The following is an 18,659-nucleotide window of genomic DNA, read 5'->3' on the forward strand; positions in this document are numbered from 1 at the left end:
GAGTCCCATGGTCAAAGCACGTATAAGAAAGCAGTCAATGAACAACTAAAGTGCCCCAACTACAAGTTGATGCTTATCTCTCTCCCTTCTTGTCTATCTGTCCCTCTCCCTCTCCTTTGCAAAAAAAAAAAAAAAGAAAAAAGAAAAAAGAAAAGAAAAAGGACGGGACAGGGTAGTCAGAAAGACTAGAGAACCAGTAGAGTGTCAACAACTTTTCAGGTAAAGTGATTCAGTGTAATTTAAGAAGTTAAAGCTTTTTAAAAATGTAATTTTATCAGCCTATTGCTATGCTTGCTTTGAATAGCTGTTGCAAACAGGGAAGAGGGAAATCAACTTAAAAAAGGAATCATTCCAAAACCACCAATCTGCCTAGGAAACTGCAATAAAATGCTTTATCCTAATAAAATTTGTGGTGTTGCAACCTAAAGACAGTTTATTGAGGGCATGGGGGAAGAGATTGCTGGTGCTTAGAAAAGTTAATGCTATTTTGGATTATTTGCTGACCCTACATTATTTAGAATAGTGGTAGTCAATCTGGTCCCTACCGCCCACTAGTGGGCGTTCCAGCTTTCATGGTGGGTGGTAGTGGAGCAACCCAAGTATAAATAAAAAGGTAGATTTAACTATAGTAAGTTGTTTTATAAAGATTTATTCTGCCTGACCAGGCGGTGGCGCAGTGGATAAAGTGTCAGACTGGGATGCAGAGGACCCAGGTTCAAGACCTGAGGTCACCAGCTTGAGCGCAGGCTCATCTGGTTTGAGCAAAAGCTCACCAGCTTCAACCCAATGTCGCTGGCTTGAACAAGGGGCTTACTTGGTCTGCTGAAGGCCCACGGTCAAGGCACATAGGAGAAAGCAATCAATGAACAACTAAGGTGTTGCAATGCGCAATGAAACACTAATGATTGATGCTTCTCATCTCACCATTCCTGTCTGTCTGTCCCTGTCTATCCCTCTCTCTGACTCTATCTCTGTAAAAAAAAAAAAAAAAAAAAATTTATTCTGCCAAACTTAGCGAAATCCGACATAAAGTACTTGGTAAGTAATTATTATATGCTTTAACTTGCTGTAACTCTGCTTTATAAATTTTATAAAGATAAGTTACTTCCCTACTTTATAAATCACCATTACTGTGGAACCAGTGGGCAGTTAGAAACTTTTACTACTAACAGAGATACAAAAGTGGGCGGTAAGTATAAAAAGGATGACCACCCCTCATTTAGAATATATCTGAATTATTGGCAATAAAGCAAGTTTAGGAGGTTGGTTTTGCAAATTTGCCTTTTATGCCCTGATCAGGTTCATTAGTATATTATGATTATACAAAACGAGAGTTTTGCTTAGAATTTCAGAACTAAGCGACTTGAGATAAATGAATATTAATTCTGAAGATTCAAAAACATAGTCACTACTACAAAAGTAGATCCATGTTACTCATATATTAATTACATCTGTTATTTAGACTGATTCCCATCTGGTATTGTATTAATACAGCCATTTAGAGTATCTGGGAATAATCTGAATAATGTTGGATACAATTTTCTTCCTCAGAATATACAGGCACCAATGTTTCTATAACTTTAAGTATTCATCTTACATCTCTCCCTCAAAATATTAACTATCACAAAAATAATGTACTGGGAAATGTTCGTATACATAAGGTATTACAGAGTGAATGAAGTCTTCTAATGTAACATTTCCTATATTTTGTGAAACTAAGTCTTCACAATACAAGTATGAATGAAATAAAGTAAGAATAAGGCAGAATTTTAGCAAAAACACATGTTCTATCCCAAAGAATGTTGAGAGATGGTGGAAAATATTGTAACTTAATATTATTAATTTATTTCTTTCTCTTTTTATAGGAAAGAAAATTCAGAACCAAAGATCTTAATTTGTTTGCATAGTTTCATTAAATGCCTCAATGATAAAGAAAAAACTTTTTTGTTTTTCACCTAGAACTATTGGGGAAATAAAAGGAAGTCTTAAGTATCTAATTCAGTGATTTTCAAGTGGTGTGCTGTGAGACCTTTTAAATCATGCAATCTCTATTTAGTCAGGGGCACTGACTTCTTTCCCCTTTGACTGCTAACTAAAAAAATGACAACAGTCAACACAATAGCCATTCCAGTGTGGATGAATCCAAAATTATACCAACTTTTGCCCTCGCTGGATAGCTCAGTTGGTGAGAGCATTGTGCCAAAGTGCAGAGGTTGCCATTTCAATCCTTGGTCAAGGCACATACAGAAACAGATGCTCTTGTCTCTCTCCCTCTTTCTCAAGTCAATAAAATAAACACTTTAAAAAATTATATAATTTTTGTCTGATCAGCAAAATATATATATATATATAATTTTTTTTTTTTTTTTGTATTTTTCTGAAGTTGGAAACGGGGAGGCAGTCAGACAGACTCCGCATGTGCCCGACAGGGATCCACCCGGCATGCCCACTAGGGGGCGATGCTCTGCCCATCTGGGGCATCACTCTACCGCAATCAGAGCCACTCTAGCGCCTGAGGCAGAGGCCACAGAGCCATCCTCAGTACCTGGGCAAACTTTGCTCCAATGGAGCCTTGGCTGCGCGACGGGAAGAGAGAGACAGAGAGGAAAGAGAAGGGGAGGGGTAGAGAAGCAGATGGGCGCTTGTCTTGTGTGCCCTGGCCAGAAATCAAACCCGGGACTCCCGCATGCCAGGCCAACACTCTACCTCTGAGCCAAACAGCCAGGGCCAAAAAATATATTTTTGGATGTGCCACAAAATTTTAGTTCGTGCGCCACGAGATATAAAAGGTTCAAAATTGCTGACCTAAGTCACTGAAATTATGACTGTCTTAATGCACATTTTTAGCTACCTATACTTAGTTTATATAAAGTGAATGCACACACACACACACACACACACACACACAGGCTATATAATACACCAGCCTGACTGGAATGGGAAAGCCCTATGAATACAAGAGATTAACATGCTTTATGCCCTTCAATTTTAACTGAATGTTTCAGTTATGCTAATTAACCTTATTTTCCTCCTTGGTTTCTTTTTGTCTGTGTCCAGATACCAGTATCATTAAAAAATTACCCAAGGGCCCTGGCTGGTTGGCTCAGTGGTAGAGCGTCAGCCTGGCGTGCGGGAGTCCCGGGTTCTATTCCCAGCCAGGGCATACAGGACAAGTGCCCATCTGCTCCTCCACCCCTCCCCCTCTCCTTCCTCTCTGTCTCTCTCTTCCCCTCCTGCAGCCAAGGCTCCATTGGAGCAAAAGTTTGCCCGGGCGCTTATGGCTCTGTGGCCTCTGCCTCAGGCGCTAGAATGGCTCTGATTGCAGCAAAGCGGTGCCCCGGATAGGCAGAGCATCAGCCCCTGGTGGGCATGCCGGGTTGGATCCCAGTCGGGCGCATGCGGGAGTCTGTCTGACTGCCTCCCCGTTTCCAACTTCAGAAAAATACAAAAAAATTACCCAAGATTTTTGGTATAAAAAACCTTGAAAGTCATCCTGATCTGTGGTGGCACAATGGATAAAGCATCCTCCTGGAACACTAAGGTCGCCGGTTTGAAACCCTGGGCTTGCCATTCAAGGCACATACAAGAAGCAACTATTAAGTTGATGCTTCCTGCTCCTCTCTCAGCCCTTGCCCCCCGCCCCCTCTATATAAAAGAAAAGCCTTGAAAGTCATCTTCTCCCTTGATGTCAGGTAATTAATGTTCAATATGACAAAACCTAATTAAAAACTGTTTTGAGCCTGACTAGGCTGTGGCACAGTGGATAGAGCGTCGGACTGGGATGCAGAGGACCTAGGTTCGAGACCCCGAGGTCGCCAGCTTGAGCGCGGGCTCGTCTGGTTTGAGCAAAGAGCCAACCAGCTTGAACGCAAGGTCGCTGGCTCCAGCAAGGTGTTGCTCAGTCTGCTGAAGATCCGCAGTCAAGGAACATATAAGAGAGCAATCAATGAACAACTAAGGTGTTGCAACGCGCAATGAAAAACTAATGATTGATGCTTTTCATCTCTCTCTGTTCCTGTCTGACCCTGTCTATCCCTCTCTGACTCACTGTCTCTGTAAAAAAAAAAAAAAAAAAACTGTTTTGATACCTGAAGAGGTCCTTAATAGCCAAAATGTTTGATATGCACTAAGTATGTGGAAATTTTAAAAACAATCTAGACCAGCGGTTCTTAACCTGTGGGTCACGACCCCAGCGGGGGTCGAACGACCAAAACACAGGAGTCGCCTAAGCCATCGATTTCCCTTCTTGTCTGTCCCTATCTGTCTCTCTCTCTCTCTCTTTCTCTGACACACATACACACAAGCTAACCAATATAGTGTAGGACCTCATGTTCTTCTCACACACACATCGGTTTCCGATGGCTTAGGTGACCCCTGTGTTTAGGTCGTTCGACCCCCGCCAGGGTCACGACCCACAGGTTGAGAACCGCTGATCTAAACTCTCTAATCAGCAAATAAGGGAAATATGACATAAGTACGAAAGAATATATTCCACCAGATTAATCTAGATTCTCATCAAATCCTAGAACATAAAATCTGGAGGAAGTAGTTTTGAGAGATCCCTGCCAAAATAAGGAATGTAGTTTCTTTAACTGATAAAATAGTATACATGAAGGTAGCTATATTAAATAAAAATTTTAAAATGCTAAATGGTTTCTTCTTTAATGTACAGAAACTGTATTAAAGGCCTTTCAAAAGAATAATATTCTTTTGCCCTGACTGGATAGCTCAGCTCGTTATTGTACAGAAGCACGGAGGTTGCTGCTTTCATCCCCAGTCAGAGCAAACGCAGAAACAACTTGATATTCCTGTGTATCTCTCTCTCTCGCTAAAATCAATAAAAATTAAAATAATATGCTTTGCACAGTCAAGAACATCTGCATTAAATATCTAAATGATATTTGCATCCTTAGTCACAAAATGTTTTCTATCTACTCATCATCATGCTAGGTGCTGTTCTCTTTTCAAGTAAGATCTAGACTAACTTTTCCTAGACATTTTAAATGAGCCATGATATGGAAGTGGTAATACAGATTAAGGTAGTTTCTTCTAAAAATTTTCAAGATAATGTACACAATATTGTTGTATTTTACTACTCAGTTATGTTTAAAAACTATTGCTTTAATATTATTTGCATAATTTAGGTACAAAAGATAAACTGACACTCATTAATTTTGCATTCATAAGGCTACTAGGAACAGGAGCCTTTTTTTTTTTTTTTTTGTATTTTTCTGAAGCTGGAAACGGGGAGACAGTCAGACAGACTCCTGCATGCGCCCTACCAGGATCCACCCGGCACGCCTACCAGGGGGGATGCTCTGCCCATCCCCAGCGTCGCTCTGTCACGACCAGAGCAAGTCTAGCACCTGAAGCAGAGGCCATGGAGCCATCCCCAGCACCGGGGCCATCTTTGCTCCAATGGAGCCTTGGCTGCGGGAGCGGGAGAGACAGAGAGGAAGGAGAGGGGGAGGGGTGGAGAAGCAGATGGGCGCTTCTCCTGTGTGCCCTGGCTGGGAATCGAACCCGGGACTTCCGCACACCAGGCCGACGCTCTACCACTGAGCCAATCGGCCAGGACCAGGAGCCATTTTTCACCAGAGAAAGCAAACGGCAAGATAAGACCGCTGGTTTGCAAGTGACAGAGGAAGAAATTTAGGTGACAGGGTAGTAAAAACAGCTTCAGCGTCCCCCTCTGCCTCAAATCAAATAACCTAACTGGGAGGGGTCAGTGCTCCTGCAATTGCATCATTTTCTTTCTGGCTTTGGGGGTACTCGGCTTTCCTTTCTGGCAGTGGCGCAGTGGATAAAGCGTCGGACTGGGATGTGGAGGACCCAGGTTAGAGACCCCAAGGTCGCCAGCTTGAGCGCGGGCTCAACTGGTTTGAGCAAGGCTCACCAGCTTGAGCACAAGGTCGCTGGCTTGAGTAAGGGATCACTACTCGGTCTGCTGTAGACCACTAGGTCAAGGCACATACAAGAAAGCAATCCATGAACTAAGGAGCCGCAGCAAAGAATTGATGTTTTCTCATCACTCTCCCTTCCTGTCTGTCCCTATCTCTCTCTCTCTGACTCTCTCTCTCTCTCTCACACACACACATGCGTGCACGCGCGCTAACCAATATAAAGTGTAGGACCTCATGTTCTTCTCACACACACAGAACTGAGACAGCTGTCTCAGTGGACAGGCCAGTTAACAGCTACTTTTATCAATATCCTTCTTTCATACATATACTCACCAAACATTTAAGGAAAATCAGAAGCACACAAAGTAAATAACCCAAGTGAACTAATTTAGACACACTCTGTAAGAAATGGGTAACTTCAAAAAAAACCTTCAGAATTCAAAAGTGAGCAAGGCAGTCCATATATAAAGAACAGACTGCTTTACTGCTAAAACGTAAGTCAAAAATATATGCCCTGAAGGAAAAAACAAAACAAAACATTTCCTACCAAGTATAAAAAGCTAGTGATGGATAAGGGGAAAAGTTTAAACGTAAGATAATCCAGTCCAATTCTTCCAATCTAAGCTCTAAAAAGAAAAGCAGAAAAACTAAAAAATAGAAAAGCAAAATTCTCAGCAATTAAGAAACCCTTAAGACTTCAAGTTATAAAGCAAAATAAAGACCTATGCACAGAATTTCATGAAACTTTAGAAAACCAACTATAACAAAAATTAAGAAAAAAGATTATCTACACATGGAAAACTGCATTCAAATCAGACAGCCTGACCAGGTGGTGGCGCAGTGGACAGAGCGTTGGACTGGGATGCAGAGGACCCAGGTTCGAGACCCAGAGGTCACAAGCTTGAACGTGGGCTCATCTGGTTTGAGCAAAATCCCACCAGCTTGAACCCAAGGTCGCTGGCTCCAGCAAGGGGTTACTTGGTCTGCTGAAGGCCCGCGGTCAAGGCACATATGAGAAAGCAATCAATGAACAACTAAGGTGTTGCAACGCGCAATGAAAAACTAATGATTGAGGCCCTGGCCGGTTGACTCAGTGGTAGAGCGTTGGCCTGGCGTGCAGGAGTTTGGGTTCGATTCCCGGCCAGGGCACACAGGAGAAGTGCCCATCTGCTTCTCCACCCCTCCCCCTCTCCTTCCTCTCTGTCTCTCTCTTCCCCTCCCGCAGCCAAGATTCCATTGGAGCAAAGTTTGCCAGGGCACTGAGGATGGCTCTGGTCGCAACAGAGCGATGCCCTGGATGGGCAGAGCATCACCCCCTGGATCCCGGTAGGGCACAAGCGGGAGTCTATCTGACTGCCTCCCTGCTTCTGGCTTCAGAAAAATACACACACACACACACACACAAAACACCAAACAAAAAAACTAATGATTGATGCTTCTCATCTCTCTGCATTCCTGTCTGTCTGTCCGTCAATCCCTCTCTGTGACTCACTCTCCGTCTCTGTAAAAAAAATAAAAAATCAGAGTTAAAGAAGCAACACTGGACACTACAGAACAATGGAGTAACAACTCCAAAGTTCTGATGGAAAATGACATTGCAGCTTGACTCTTATGTCCAAACTCTCGATCCAGAGCAGGTAAAACATATGAAGACTGTTTATTGTTCATGTTCCCTTTCTGAAAGTATTACCAGAGAATATACTATAGCAAAAATTAATGGGAATCTAGGAGAAAGCGATGGAACCTAAAAATGGTAGAATCCAGCAACAGAATAGGGAAAAAAAATAATCCTATACTGACAAGAATACACAGAGCATTAAATATGGTTAAATAACCAAAAGAACTCAGTAAGAAAATTAGGAGCTTATGGTTCCTAATTGAAGTTATGGTTCATATTTTAGCAATGACATGAATCTAAGCAAATAAAGGAACATTTAAACAAAAGAATTCATTTTATCTCTACTTCAGAATTTCACCTTCCAAGGGACAGATTTTGTCAAAATAGGATTATTTATGAGTCAAAGTACATCACCCACTTTAAATGCTACATTTTGGCTATCTTCAGTCTACAGACAAAATGTGGTATAAAATGTCATAAACCTGACAGAAAAGATGGGGTCAACAGGAACTGGGAGATGAAGGAAAATAAAGTATTGACTATGCTGCTGCTTCTTCATCTTATATATAGTGAGGAGCTAAAGATACTAAAATTGGTAAAAAAAAAAACTTAAGTGTAGTTTGAGTAATAAAGTTAATCAACTAAATTTAACGGTTCAGCGAAAGAATAGAATTAGTTAAGCCAAATTCCTCACAAGGAGTAAATACTGCTCAAATTTAGTAACTAAAAGAGATGTAAATGTTACTTTAGGAATTAAGTCACCTGGCCTGTAGTGGTGCAGTGGATACAGCATCTGCCTGGAACGCTGAGGTTGCCAATTCAAAACCCGGGCTTGCCTGGTCAAGGCAAGTATGACAAAAAGCAATGAACTAAAGAGAAACTACTATGAGTTGATACCTCTTGTTCCTCCCACCTGTCTCTCCTCTCTGTAACATCAATAAATAAAGTCTTTAAAAATAAGAGTCATCATCCCTGTGAACTCAGTAGAGTATAAGCAGAGATTTTCATATCCTGTGTTGTTTGAATGCTATTTCATATCCTGTACTGGGTCCTGTTTTCCAGGTATAGGTCCTTTTAAAACTTAAGGTACTATTAAGTTAAAATGTCAACAAAGTATATACAATAAATAGCTTTTCCATCACAACTCAAACTAAGAGGTATATATACTGAGATGCCTTAAATTCAGACTCTTTTTTCAATTTTAAGCACCTACCAACTGGAAGGTACATGTAAGCCTATTCATGTGGATGCAACCATTGCTTTAGCTATTTTTATTTTTTTTTTAGATGAGGGGAGACAGGCAGACTCCCACATGCACCATGAATGGGATCCACCTGGCAAACCCATCTTGGGCCAATGCTCAAGTACCAAGCTACTTTTAGCACCTGAAGCTTATGTGCTCCAACATAGCACCCAGGACCATTCTCAAACCAATTGAGCCACTGGCTGTGGGAGAGGAAGAGGGAGAGACAAGAGAAAGGGGAGAGAAGAGAAAGAGGGGGGTAGAGGGAAGGTAGTGGAAACAGTCACTTGTCATGTGTGGCCTGATCAGGAATTGAACCCAGGATGTCCATACACACCAAGTACTCTATCCACTGAGCCTGCTCTAGCTACTTTAAAATACAGTATGTATGACTTTTTTTTTTTTTTTTAATTTTTTTTGGTATTTTTCTGAAGCTGGAAACGGGGAGAGACAGTCAGACAGACTCCCGCATGCGCCCGACCGGGATCCACCCGGCACGCCCACCTGGGGCGAAGCTCTGCCCACCAGGGGGCGATGCTCTGCCCCTCCGTGGCGTTGCTCTGCCAGGACCAGAGCCACTCTAGCACCTGGGGCACAGGCCAAGAAGCCATCCCCAGCAACCGGGCCATCTTTGCTCCAATGGAGCCTGGGCTGTAGGAGGGGACGAGAGAGACAGAGAGGAAGGAGGGGGTGGAGGTGGAGAAGCAAATGGGCGCTTCTTCTATGTGCCCTGGCCGGGAATCGAACCCGGGTCCCCCGCACGCCAGGCCGACGCTCTACCGCTGAGCCAACCGGCCAGGGCTGTATGACTCTTAGACATAGCTGTTGTAAAGACTTTATAGTTATCTAGCCTTTGTTACTTATCCTCTCCAAAATGCTCTGCAAAAGAACCCTATATAAACTTTATGGACACAAACCAAATAGACTTTTCATCAGCAAAACAAGAACTCAGTCTTGAAGTACCCCTTCCTCATAAAGCAGTTATCAAGTTTGTAGGTCAATATTGTTTTTTAAACAACTTGAAATTAAGCTGAACATCAACATAAAGAAAAACTGCTCGTCTCGGTTGTTCTAATAATTACAATTAGTAGATATAAACATAAAGCTGTCTATAGGTCTCAACCCACTGTCTCCCTTAATTTCAAGACAATTTAAACTAGGCCCTGGGCGGTTGGTTCAGTGGTAGAGCATCGGCCTGGTGTGTCTAAGTCCCGGGTTCAATTTCTAGTCAGGGCACACAGGAGAAGCAATCATATTTCTACACCCCTCCCCTTTTCCCTTTACTCTCTCTCCCTTCCCCTACTACAGCCATGCTCAAATGGTTTGAGCAAGTTGGCCTCGGGAATTAAAATAGCTCAGTTGCCAAGCAACAGAGCAGCCGCAGCAGATGGGCAATGCAACGCCCTGAAAGCTTGCCCAGGTTGGGGCACATGCAGAAGTCTGTCTCTCTGCCTCTCAATAAGAAAAAAAAAAATTTATATTAAATAGTTTAAATGTGGATCTTCAAATTGACTTACATGACTGTCTCATGCTCTTTAATTAAAAGCTTTCCATGTTATATAGTGGTTCAAAATATTCTTTGATTCCTATTTCAAGTTAATTATGCTACAATTAAGCCTAATTCAGCAAATAAACTAAATTTGCACCAAACTGATAAATATCTGGAAAAAATATTCTTCAGAGAGGATAGGAAGAGGGGAGAGATGAGAAGCATCAACTCATGTTGTGGCACCTTAGTTGTTCATTGTTTGCTAATATGTGCTTTGACCCAGGGATGCCAGTTGAGTGAGCGACCTTGGGCTTCAAGCCAGTGACCATGGAGTCATGTCTATGATCCCATGTTCAACCCAGCAACCTCAGGGTTTTGAACCTGGGTTCTCACTATCCAAGTCTGACATTCTATCCACTGCACCACTGCCTGGTCAGCCTGGAAAAATACTTTTAAATACTTGCCTAGTACCATTCAGATTTCCCTGCTCTGAGGAGCTTCTGGTCTTAAACACACACACACACACACACACACACTAAATAACTTTAAAGGAAAGTTTTAGTAGCTGTAAATAAGACACTAAGCAAAGATAGCAAAAATATTGAACTACAGAATCTGTTGCTGGGCCCCTTAGCTATGCTGATGCTGTCCTAAAGGCTAAATGAAAATTCAAGAAACCAACAAACTAAAACTACTCTTTAGAATAAAAAGCTTCTTAATGTTTTAATCCAATTTATAAAGAAATCTGAAGTTCCAGTGCCTAAAGGGTACACCTATCCTGGATGTTGAAGGATTTCAGGGAATTTTTATAATTTTAAGGAAAATGGGGTATTAAATTTTGCTAAAACTACAGTGTATTATGTATGCATGTAGCTGCAAAAAATCTGTGTAGTCAATTTTTTATAAATGACCTTGGATATACTTATTTCTGAATTTCCTCCAAGCTCATTCCAAATATTAAATATATTGAGAAACAATTAGTACAGATGTTTTTCTAGTTTTTCACGACACATTAAAATAAGTTGAAGCAATTTTAGAGACCTAGGTTCCTGAGGCTTCCAATTTAAGCAACATGAATACCAACATATTAATGTCCTTTTAAAAATGAAGTCATAGAATGTTCATCCTAGCACACTGAGGTCATGGGTTCAATCCCCAATCAGGGCACATAGAAACAACCACTATGTACACAACTAAATGAACTAAGTGGAGCAAGTTGCTGTGTCTCTCTCTCCCCCTTTCTCTCTCAAATCATTGGAAGAAAATTTTTAATTTTTAAATGAAGCCATAAGGGTTTCTTTACTAATGACACAAAATAGATGCATCTAGTCTTAGCAATTTTGTGTTCAAATGATGCAGTGCCAGCACTTTATAATTCTCACAGGAATAAATCAAGACACTTAAGTTCAAATAAAAATTACATAAATGCCATCATTCAAATTTTTTCACCTCAATTTAAAATTAACATTAAAAGAGCCACCAGATGTGATATTATTCCTCTTTTGGTATGTTTCTACACTTAAGACCAGATTTTAGAATCTACAACTCTTTTGCCCAGATATACTATTGTGAACAAGTCCTAGTCATACTTAAACTCTGTAGCCTGTTTACATCAAAACAGTCGTCATTTTTCCTTGAAAAAATAAAATTGACTAGAATTCGTGAGAGAGATGGCAATTCCATGTCATCCTAAAATTCTCTCCAAAACAGCCCTGGCCAGTTGGCTCAGTTGGTTGGAGCACCATTCTAATGCACCAGGGTTGTGGATTTGATCCCTGGTCAGGGCAGATGCAGTACACCAGTGAGTGTGTGTAGAACAGTAAAACAAATCGATATTTCTTTCTCTTCCTAAAATCAGTAAATTAATTTAAAAAATTAAAGTTAAAAATTTAAAAAAATTCTCTCCACAAGTTGATATATTGTGTCACAAGAATCTTTTCTGAATGCCTAAAAAGTCGGAAAGTGACAATTAACATTATAGATAGCAGCCTTTCAGATTAGAGCTTTGTTTTAAACCATTTTATAGACAAATTAAAATTCAATTATTACTGAGGTTTGTGAATTATTCTAAAATACCCTCATCTTTGTCTTAGGTTTACTGCTTATTAGAAATACATTTTAGGAAATGGTAACACCTGAAAATGCCAACTTCCATAGAGGTTGGCAAGACTTCTCCCTCACCCAGTCTTATTCAGCAATCTTGACTTCAACTAGAAAAAAAGTTGGCATCTGCACAGGGAGTCAAAAAGGCAACATAAATGGTTTATAGAATGCCTTCTGATGAATTTTTCCAGTATAAAAGTTGTGACTTGTTCTGAAATGACAAAAGCTTTTTATTAATCAGTATAGATTTTAGTAATGCAAAATACAAAATAATTTCTGTATTCTGTACTAAGTGACCTAAAATGATTTTTGTCCCTCAAGAGGCACTACCCCTACAATCTCCCCTTCAAGAAATCCTAGGGTTATGAGCCAACCCATCTCCCCCACTCAAGAATGTACTTCTAAGTTTCCCACCCTTTGATAATTTACCAACTTAGCTTTATGAAGCCCATTTTTTTAGACTATTCACCTACCCTAACCTTATTTGCTGTCACCTAAATTACAACCTTTATTTAAATAAATCCATTTGTTAATTCCCTTTCCTGATTTATTTGCAACCTCAATCTCATTTCTAAACCTTCAGAGAAAGAAAATGGAAGAATACTGCATGGTGGGGCATGGAAATTAACATGAACTTCGAGTCCACTAGCATTTATGTGTACCACAGAATATTTTCCTAAATAAAATTACCATGAGTGAAGGTTAACATTTGTTCTATACACATACCCACCATGTGCTTGAATTAGAGATCATAGGAATTTGTTTTTACCATTAGCTAGTTATTTTGAATGTATGGATAATTAAAAGGTGAAAGAGCTCTAAAGATTCCAAGTGTCTATTTAAATGCTGTTAAATGAAGAACGATGGAGGACACTCACAATAATTCTTGGACTCCTGGAGATCCTAAGACATGCTACAAAAATAGGTCTTTATTCTTAGGAAAATATAGTCAGAGCTAGCTTCCTTATGCTATACATAAAATCTTAACATCAGAGGCAGTACAGATAGTACAGATAGTTTTTGAACTGATCTCCAAACAAGCACAAACCCACTACGTTGAAAAGAACAGGTAATTTGAGGTTTTTGGCAAAAGACAGTACTTCACACATCTAATCCAAATCAAAGAGCCTGCAGACACTTTTCAGGGGGAGATGAAAGGAATGAAATAAATATAAATTCTATGGATAAATAAATGTAAGAAACAATTTAAATAAGCTAACAGAACTATTATTTTTTAAATAAAAACACTAGTCAGGTACAAGCTTTTGTTTCTCAATTCCAGACTTCTAAATGTTTATCAGACTACTATTAATATCATTAAAAACCTAATCTTGGACCACAGCATTAGTTATAATACTGTTTTGCATTTGTAAAAAAAAAAAGTTTTTCCAACTAAATGCTTCTGGTCCTAAAAAATATTTTAGGTATATTACTGAAGGCAGACTGTGGTGCTAATAGAACATGTATTAGAAGTACTTTTTAAAAAGATAGACCAAAAAAGTCCATCTACTAACTTGCCCACAGTTAAAAATCTTTGAACATTGGTTTATCATTAGCATCTTAAAAAGTAGTGGCATGCCCTATTGAGTGGTATGATTACTGAGTAATTAATACAATACCTCATCCCCACAAGTCTGTTCATTTTATGTTACTTAAGTTCATTCATTTTATACCTGCCACTGAACTCCTTTGCTCAAGATAAAAAATTTTATATACATCACTGGGGAGGAAATGGTCAGGGTGTGTATTTTAGAAATTCAGGAACCTGAACAATTTACCTCCCTCTCCTAAATGCATGAAATCCTTCTACTTTTTAATTTCTCCCCTTAAAATAGAGACATGTCATACTCTGTAATAACAAGGTAATCTTTTGCTGTTTCTGATCAACAGTGACTTTTGACTTAGCAGTCAAAAAGCTGTCCTAAATGTGACAATTTTGCCCACCTAGCATGTTCATTCTGGTATTAAATGTCTTTTCAAATATCTTATATACAAGTGAATACCCAGGATCAATCCATTTCTGTTCTTCATATTTTAGCATGAGAAAAATATTTGTATTTTGTTAAATCAGACCTGCAATAATTGGTAAATTTCTCATGAAGCAACAGCAGCCATCATGAGTGTGCAACAGCTTGTGCTCAATCCCTCCTTCATTTCTAACATCTGATTCGGTTGCAATGGCTGAAAATCTTCCATAAAAAGAATATATATTCAACACAACTTTCTCACAAAGCAACTTTCTGAAAACTGATTAATGATCACTTTTGATTGCCAAGTAGTCTGCAGAAACAAAATCTTGCGTCTGTTTTGGTTAGGTAACTCAAGTTTTCTTTTTTTAACAATCAGAGTGCTTTAAGGATACATTTTTCACCCCAAGGAAGGGAACTGACTCTTGGATTTAAGACCCATTCCTTGACAATATGTACAAAATTTCTTTAACTTGTCTATCCATTCTTTGAAGCTGTCAAAGCCAAGAACCCATTAACAAATCACAAATAGCAATAACCTACATTAGTTAACATTCCCCTTTTAACATGTTGACATTTTTACTAAAGGATTAGTTATTTTTGCATTTCCATTTCTCATATCCCATGACATTCCATAAAAATTGCATTATTGCTTTATAGGCCACACAACATTCAAAAGTATGTTTATATGCATTGCCTGTTTTCCTTGATTTCTGATAAGTTTGATACTGATTTTACTACAGAAATTTAAGTTTGAAAATACCAGTTAGTATTTCTTCTCAGAACGTTAATTGTTCACATCACTAATCACTACATGCATATTTAGCTCTGATTATATTGCTCAAAAACTGCACCCATTATCAGAACAGTGCAAATGATATTTAATTTCAAAATTACAATGGCTTGAATTCAAAGTTATTCAAATGAACACTGTCAAGTAATTTCACTTGAGTGTGTATATATTTCATCACCACTGTTTACATTACCCATCAATTCTTCACAATTTTTTTATCAGTTTTCCCTCCCAAATCCCCAAACTAAGAATGCCAAATAGTATTAGAAACCCACAGCTCTGTATTTTAATGTTTTAAGAACACATTTGTGAACTCACAAAAATGTTCATCTTTCAACTTTGACAATGCAGTTCTTACTTAAGCCAAACAAACTCATCCTAAAATCCCAACAAATAATTCTGAGAATTAACTTAAACACCTTGACAGTGTCCCTTAAAAAGGGTATGACAGTAAAGTGCCAATAGGCATGGCAATGACCTCTTTGATGGGATCATTTAAGTCCTTGGAACTGGGAAATGCCAGCACCAAGGTTTACACTGAGATTCAATTTTACTGAAGGCTACATTTACCCACTTTCCACAGCCTATTATACTCATGTCAAAATGAAATGTAAATGTTTTGTGTAGCCCTCAAACTTACACTAAGATTTTAGAGAGATGTACTTTAAAAAAGCACGGGGTAATATATAAAATCAGTGGCAGAAAATTTCATTAAGCACCAGGAACTAATTTTTGTCACCCCATACTCATTTTGTAGGTAAGTTTCAATAACCGGCAAGGCACATTTACATATATTCCAATGAATACTTATTGACAAATTTTAAATTACACTCTATGTCCCAGCTATCCCAGTAACTGACATACAACATACTAAAATGGTTTATTAAGATAACATAAAAAAGCCAATTAATGTGAAACATACAGGCTATTGGCAACCACTATTCTAAAATTATGTAGTACAAATAAACATACTGAAATGTGTGCAATTCTAAGTTTTTAAACCAGAATATTTCTATACTAACACACATTTATATTAATGACACATAAAAAAAATAAAAACTTTATTACAAAAATAAGTTACACTCGCCTCCAGCTTACAGTATAAAACAATTTTATTTGCAGGAATGCAAAATGATTGTTTGCCATGAGCATTTTGAACATATGACATGTCTAATTTTCTTGTTAAATTTGCATTTACTGGGGAAACTGGTGTGTATAAAACCTTAATTAAGTATAATAAGCTCTGATCTTCATCGTGGTGCCTATTGGTATGTGATATAACTGCAGTATCCCTTTGGGGAAGGGGAAAAAGATTTCTTTATTCCAAGTCCAAATTAAACTATAATTTCACTTTTGACTTTAAGCTATCAATTTTGGACTTGGCAAAAAAATTTTTGAGGGTGATTCAATAGAGGATGCTTCACCACTGAACACTCACTGTCATCAAGGTGCTTTAGAAAATTAAAAACATAGCACAAATGATTGTACTCTAGTCTACAAGTTATCATGACCTGCATAAGAAATGGAAAGCTGATTCACATTTTTGCTGTGATCAGCAATAAGAAATGCACTAATGAAACATACCTTTTACCTAAAAAGCTAAACTACAGCCATATACTAATCTCTATGATTTATGAAAAACTTCAAAATATCCAAATGTCAGGCTTCGCTGTACAACTGTCAGTTTTAGTCTGACTTTTTATAAAGGGACACTGCAGTATTTAGTACAAGTTCGGATGCACTTTTTTTGAACATCTGATGTCTTACAAAAGTAACATCTTGCTAAACTATTATACATCCAAATAACTACAATATCTGAAGAAGCAAGGCTGCTTTTTCAGCCACAAAATACGACAAAAGCAAGGCCTGTTATGATGGTCATGAGGAAGTCTTACAAGCCTCTGAAACTAAAGGCAATTAAGAATGTTACATTTGGTATATTAAAATCTTACCCTCATATCATTTAACAAGCCTTGCTTTTATCTACAAAGATTTTCTATGTACAGTACAGACAGGGTATAGTTCAATCCTCTGCTACTGAGGTAGTTAACCAACCCTTTAAAAAAGGTTCTGAAAAGAACCACTATCTGGAATGCCTGACTAACCAGCTCTGATGATTACACCTGAAACTGCATATCTGAACACAATTCAAAAGTGATTACTATAAAAAAGATATAGACAATCATGATTAACCTTGGTGAGCGAAAATAAAATTTAAGGATACCAACAATGGTATTCATCTATACCACTGCAATAAAATTTAAATGCACAAATTCAAGAGAATATTTCAGAAAACCACTGCTGGGATCCTTAATTTAGAAAAACAGGGGAAAAATCTACTTAGAGCAGATTTTTTTAAGAGAAGAACTTTATTCTTTATTAAGATACCATGCTAGAAGTTATGAAGAATTTCTGTTGGAACACATTTGGAAAATAGAGTAGCTTTAGTTTAATAACTTGCACTGCAGAGAAAATTGTTAAAGAAATTCATATCAAAGTCCAAGTATTAGTTCAATGTCCTGTATTTGATTCCATGATCTTCACAGGAAGGTCTTCTGCAACAGAATATGCTCCTATACAGCCGAGATATTTAAGGTTGCTTGATTTCCTTACCATTACTCCACTGCAAGCTTCTGGTGTAATCCCACATAGCAAGTCAGTCTTCATTGTAACAGGTCAGGACCGGCCTCGACCCCTTTTCCCTGCTAGCCAGGTAACAAAAGGAATCAGTTAGATAAATCATTTTAAGTTTATAATGTGTACATACATAATGATAACATTAAAAAAGTAAATAGAAGCTTTAACAAAGTAATCCTTAAAATAAAGTCTAACCAAAAAGTGTCCTTTAAGAACTGTAAATTTTTGTTTTTCACTTGTTTTGAGTTGAGGTTTTTAGTCTGCTTTTGCGCTCTTTGAGGGATGGAGTGAGAGAACTGGATTGAGGTTTAAAAAACCCCATTTTGTTTACAAACTGACTTTATTTAAAAAAAAAAAAAGCACTAAAGAATACCTAACAGTAGTTACACCTTAAAGTAGCGATTTTTCAACCAGTGTGCCTCAAGAATTTTTACAACATATAATACCTGACTATTTAGTCAGGGGCACTGACCTCTTTTCCCTTACATTGTCAAGTAAATGACAAGAGCCGACACAACAGCCGTCCAGTGTGAATGAATCAAAATTATACTTGTCAGATGGGCAAAAAACATATTTTTCGGTGTGCCGTAGAATTTTAGTAATTAGTCTGTGTGCCATGAGATGAAAAAAGGTTGAAAATCACCAAGGCACTGTTTCCATAACTTTCAAACAATCTGTTTCTGCGACATGAAGTAATCATAAAATATGCTGAAAACAAACATCTGATAACTGTTTGACCTTGATACCTGAAATTCACTGATTAACATTTTTAAAAAAGCATTGTCTTTCAAATTATGTCTTTTTTACATGTAGCCTATCAGGTATAAATCTTTAAATTTAGGAATGAAGGTTAGAAGTGGGAGTGGCTTCTGAATGTTTTAATTGTTGACAAGAGTCTACCCCTCC

At 38.4% G+C, this 18,659-nt stretch overlaps 1 protein-coding gene across 2 annotated transcripts in view; it reads right to left on the minus strand.

Moving 5' to 3' along the window:
* Positions 1-13,260: 13,260 nt before the first annotated feature.
* The window catches only part of SYNCRIP (synaptotagmin binding cytoplasmic RNA interacting protein), a 34,602-nt gene continuing 29,203 nt past the window's right edge, over positions 13,261-18,659 (minus strand). Inside the window, exon 12 of one of the 2 annotated variants that reach the window (XM_066254229.1) lies at positions 13,261-17,818. In XM_066254229.1, the coding sequence (XP_066110326.1) occupies positions 17,780-17,818 (39 nt within the window). In that variant the 3' untranslated portion in view covers positions 13,261-17,779. Of the gene's footprint in view, positions 17,822-18,659 lie in introns of both variants that reach the window. The other variant, XM_066254226.1, reaches the window with a different exon arrangement.

This window comes from Saccopteryx bilineata, chromosome 1 (genome assembly GCF_036850765.1).
Source record: "Saccopteryx bilineata isolate mSacBil1 chromosome 1, mSacBil1_pri_phased_curated, whole genome shotgun sequence".
In the NCBI taxonomy this organism is placed as follows: Eukaryota; Metazoa; Chordata; class Mammalia; order Chiroptera; family Emballonuridae; genus Saccopteryx; species Saccopteryx bilineata.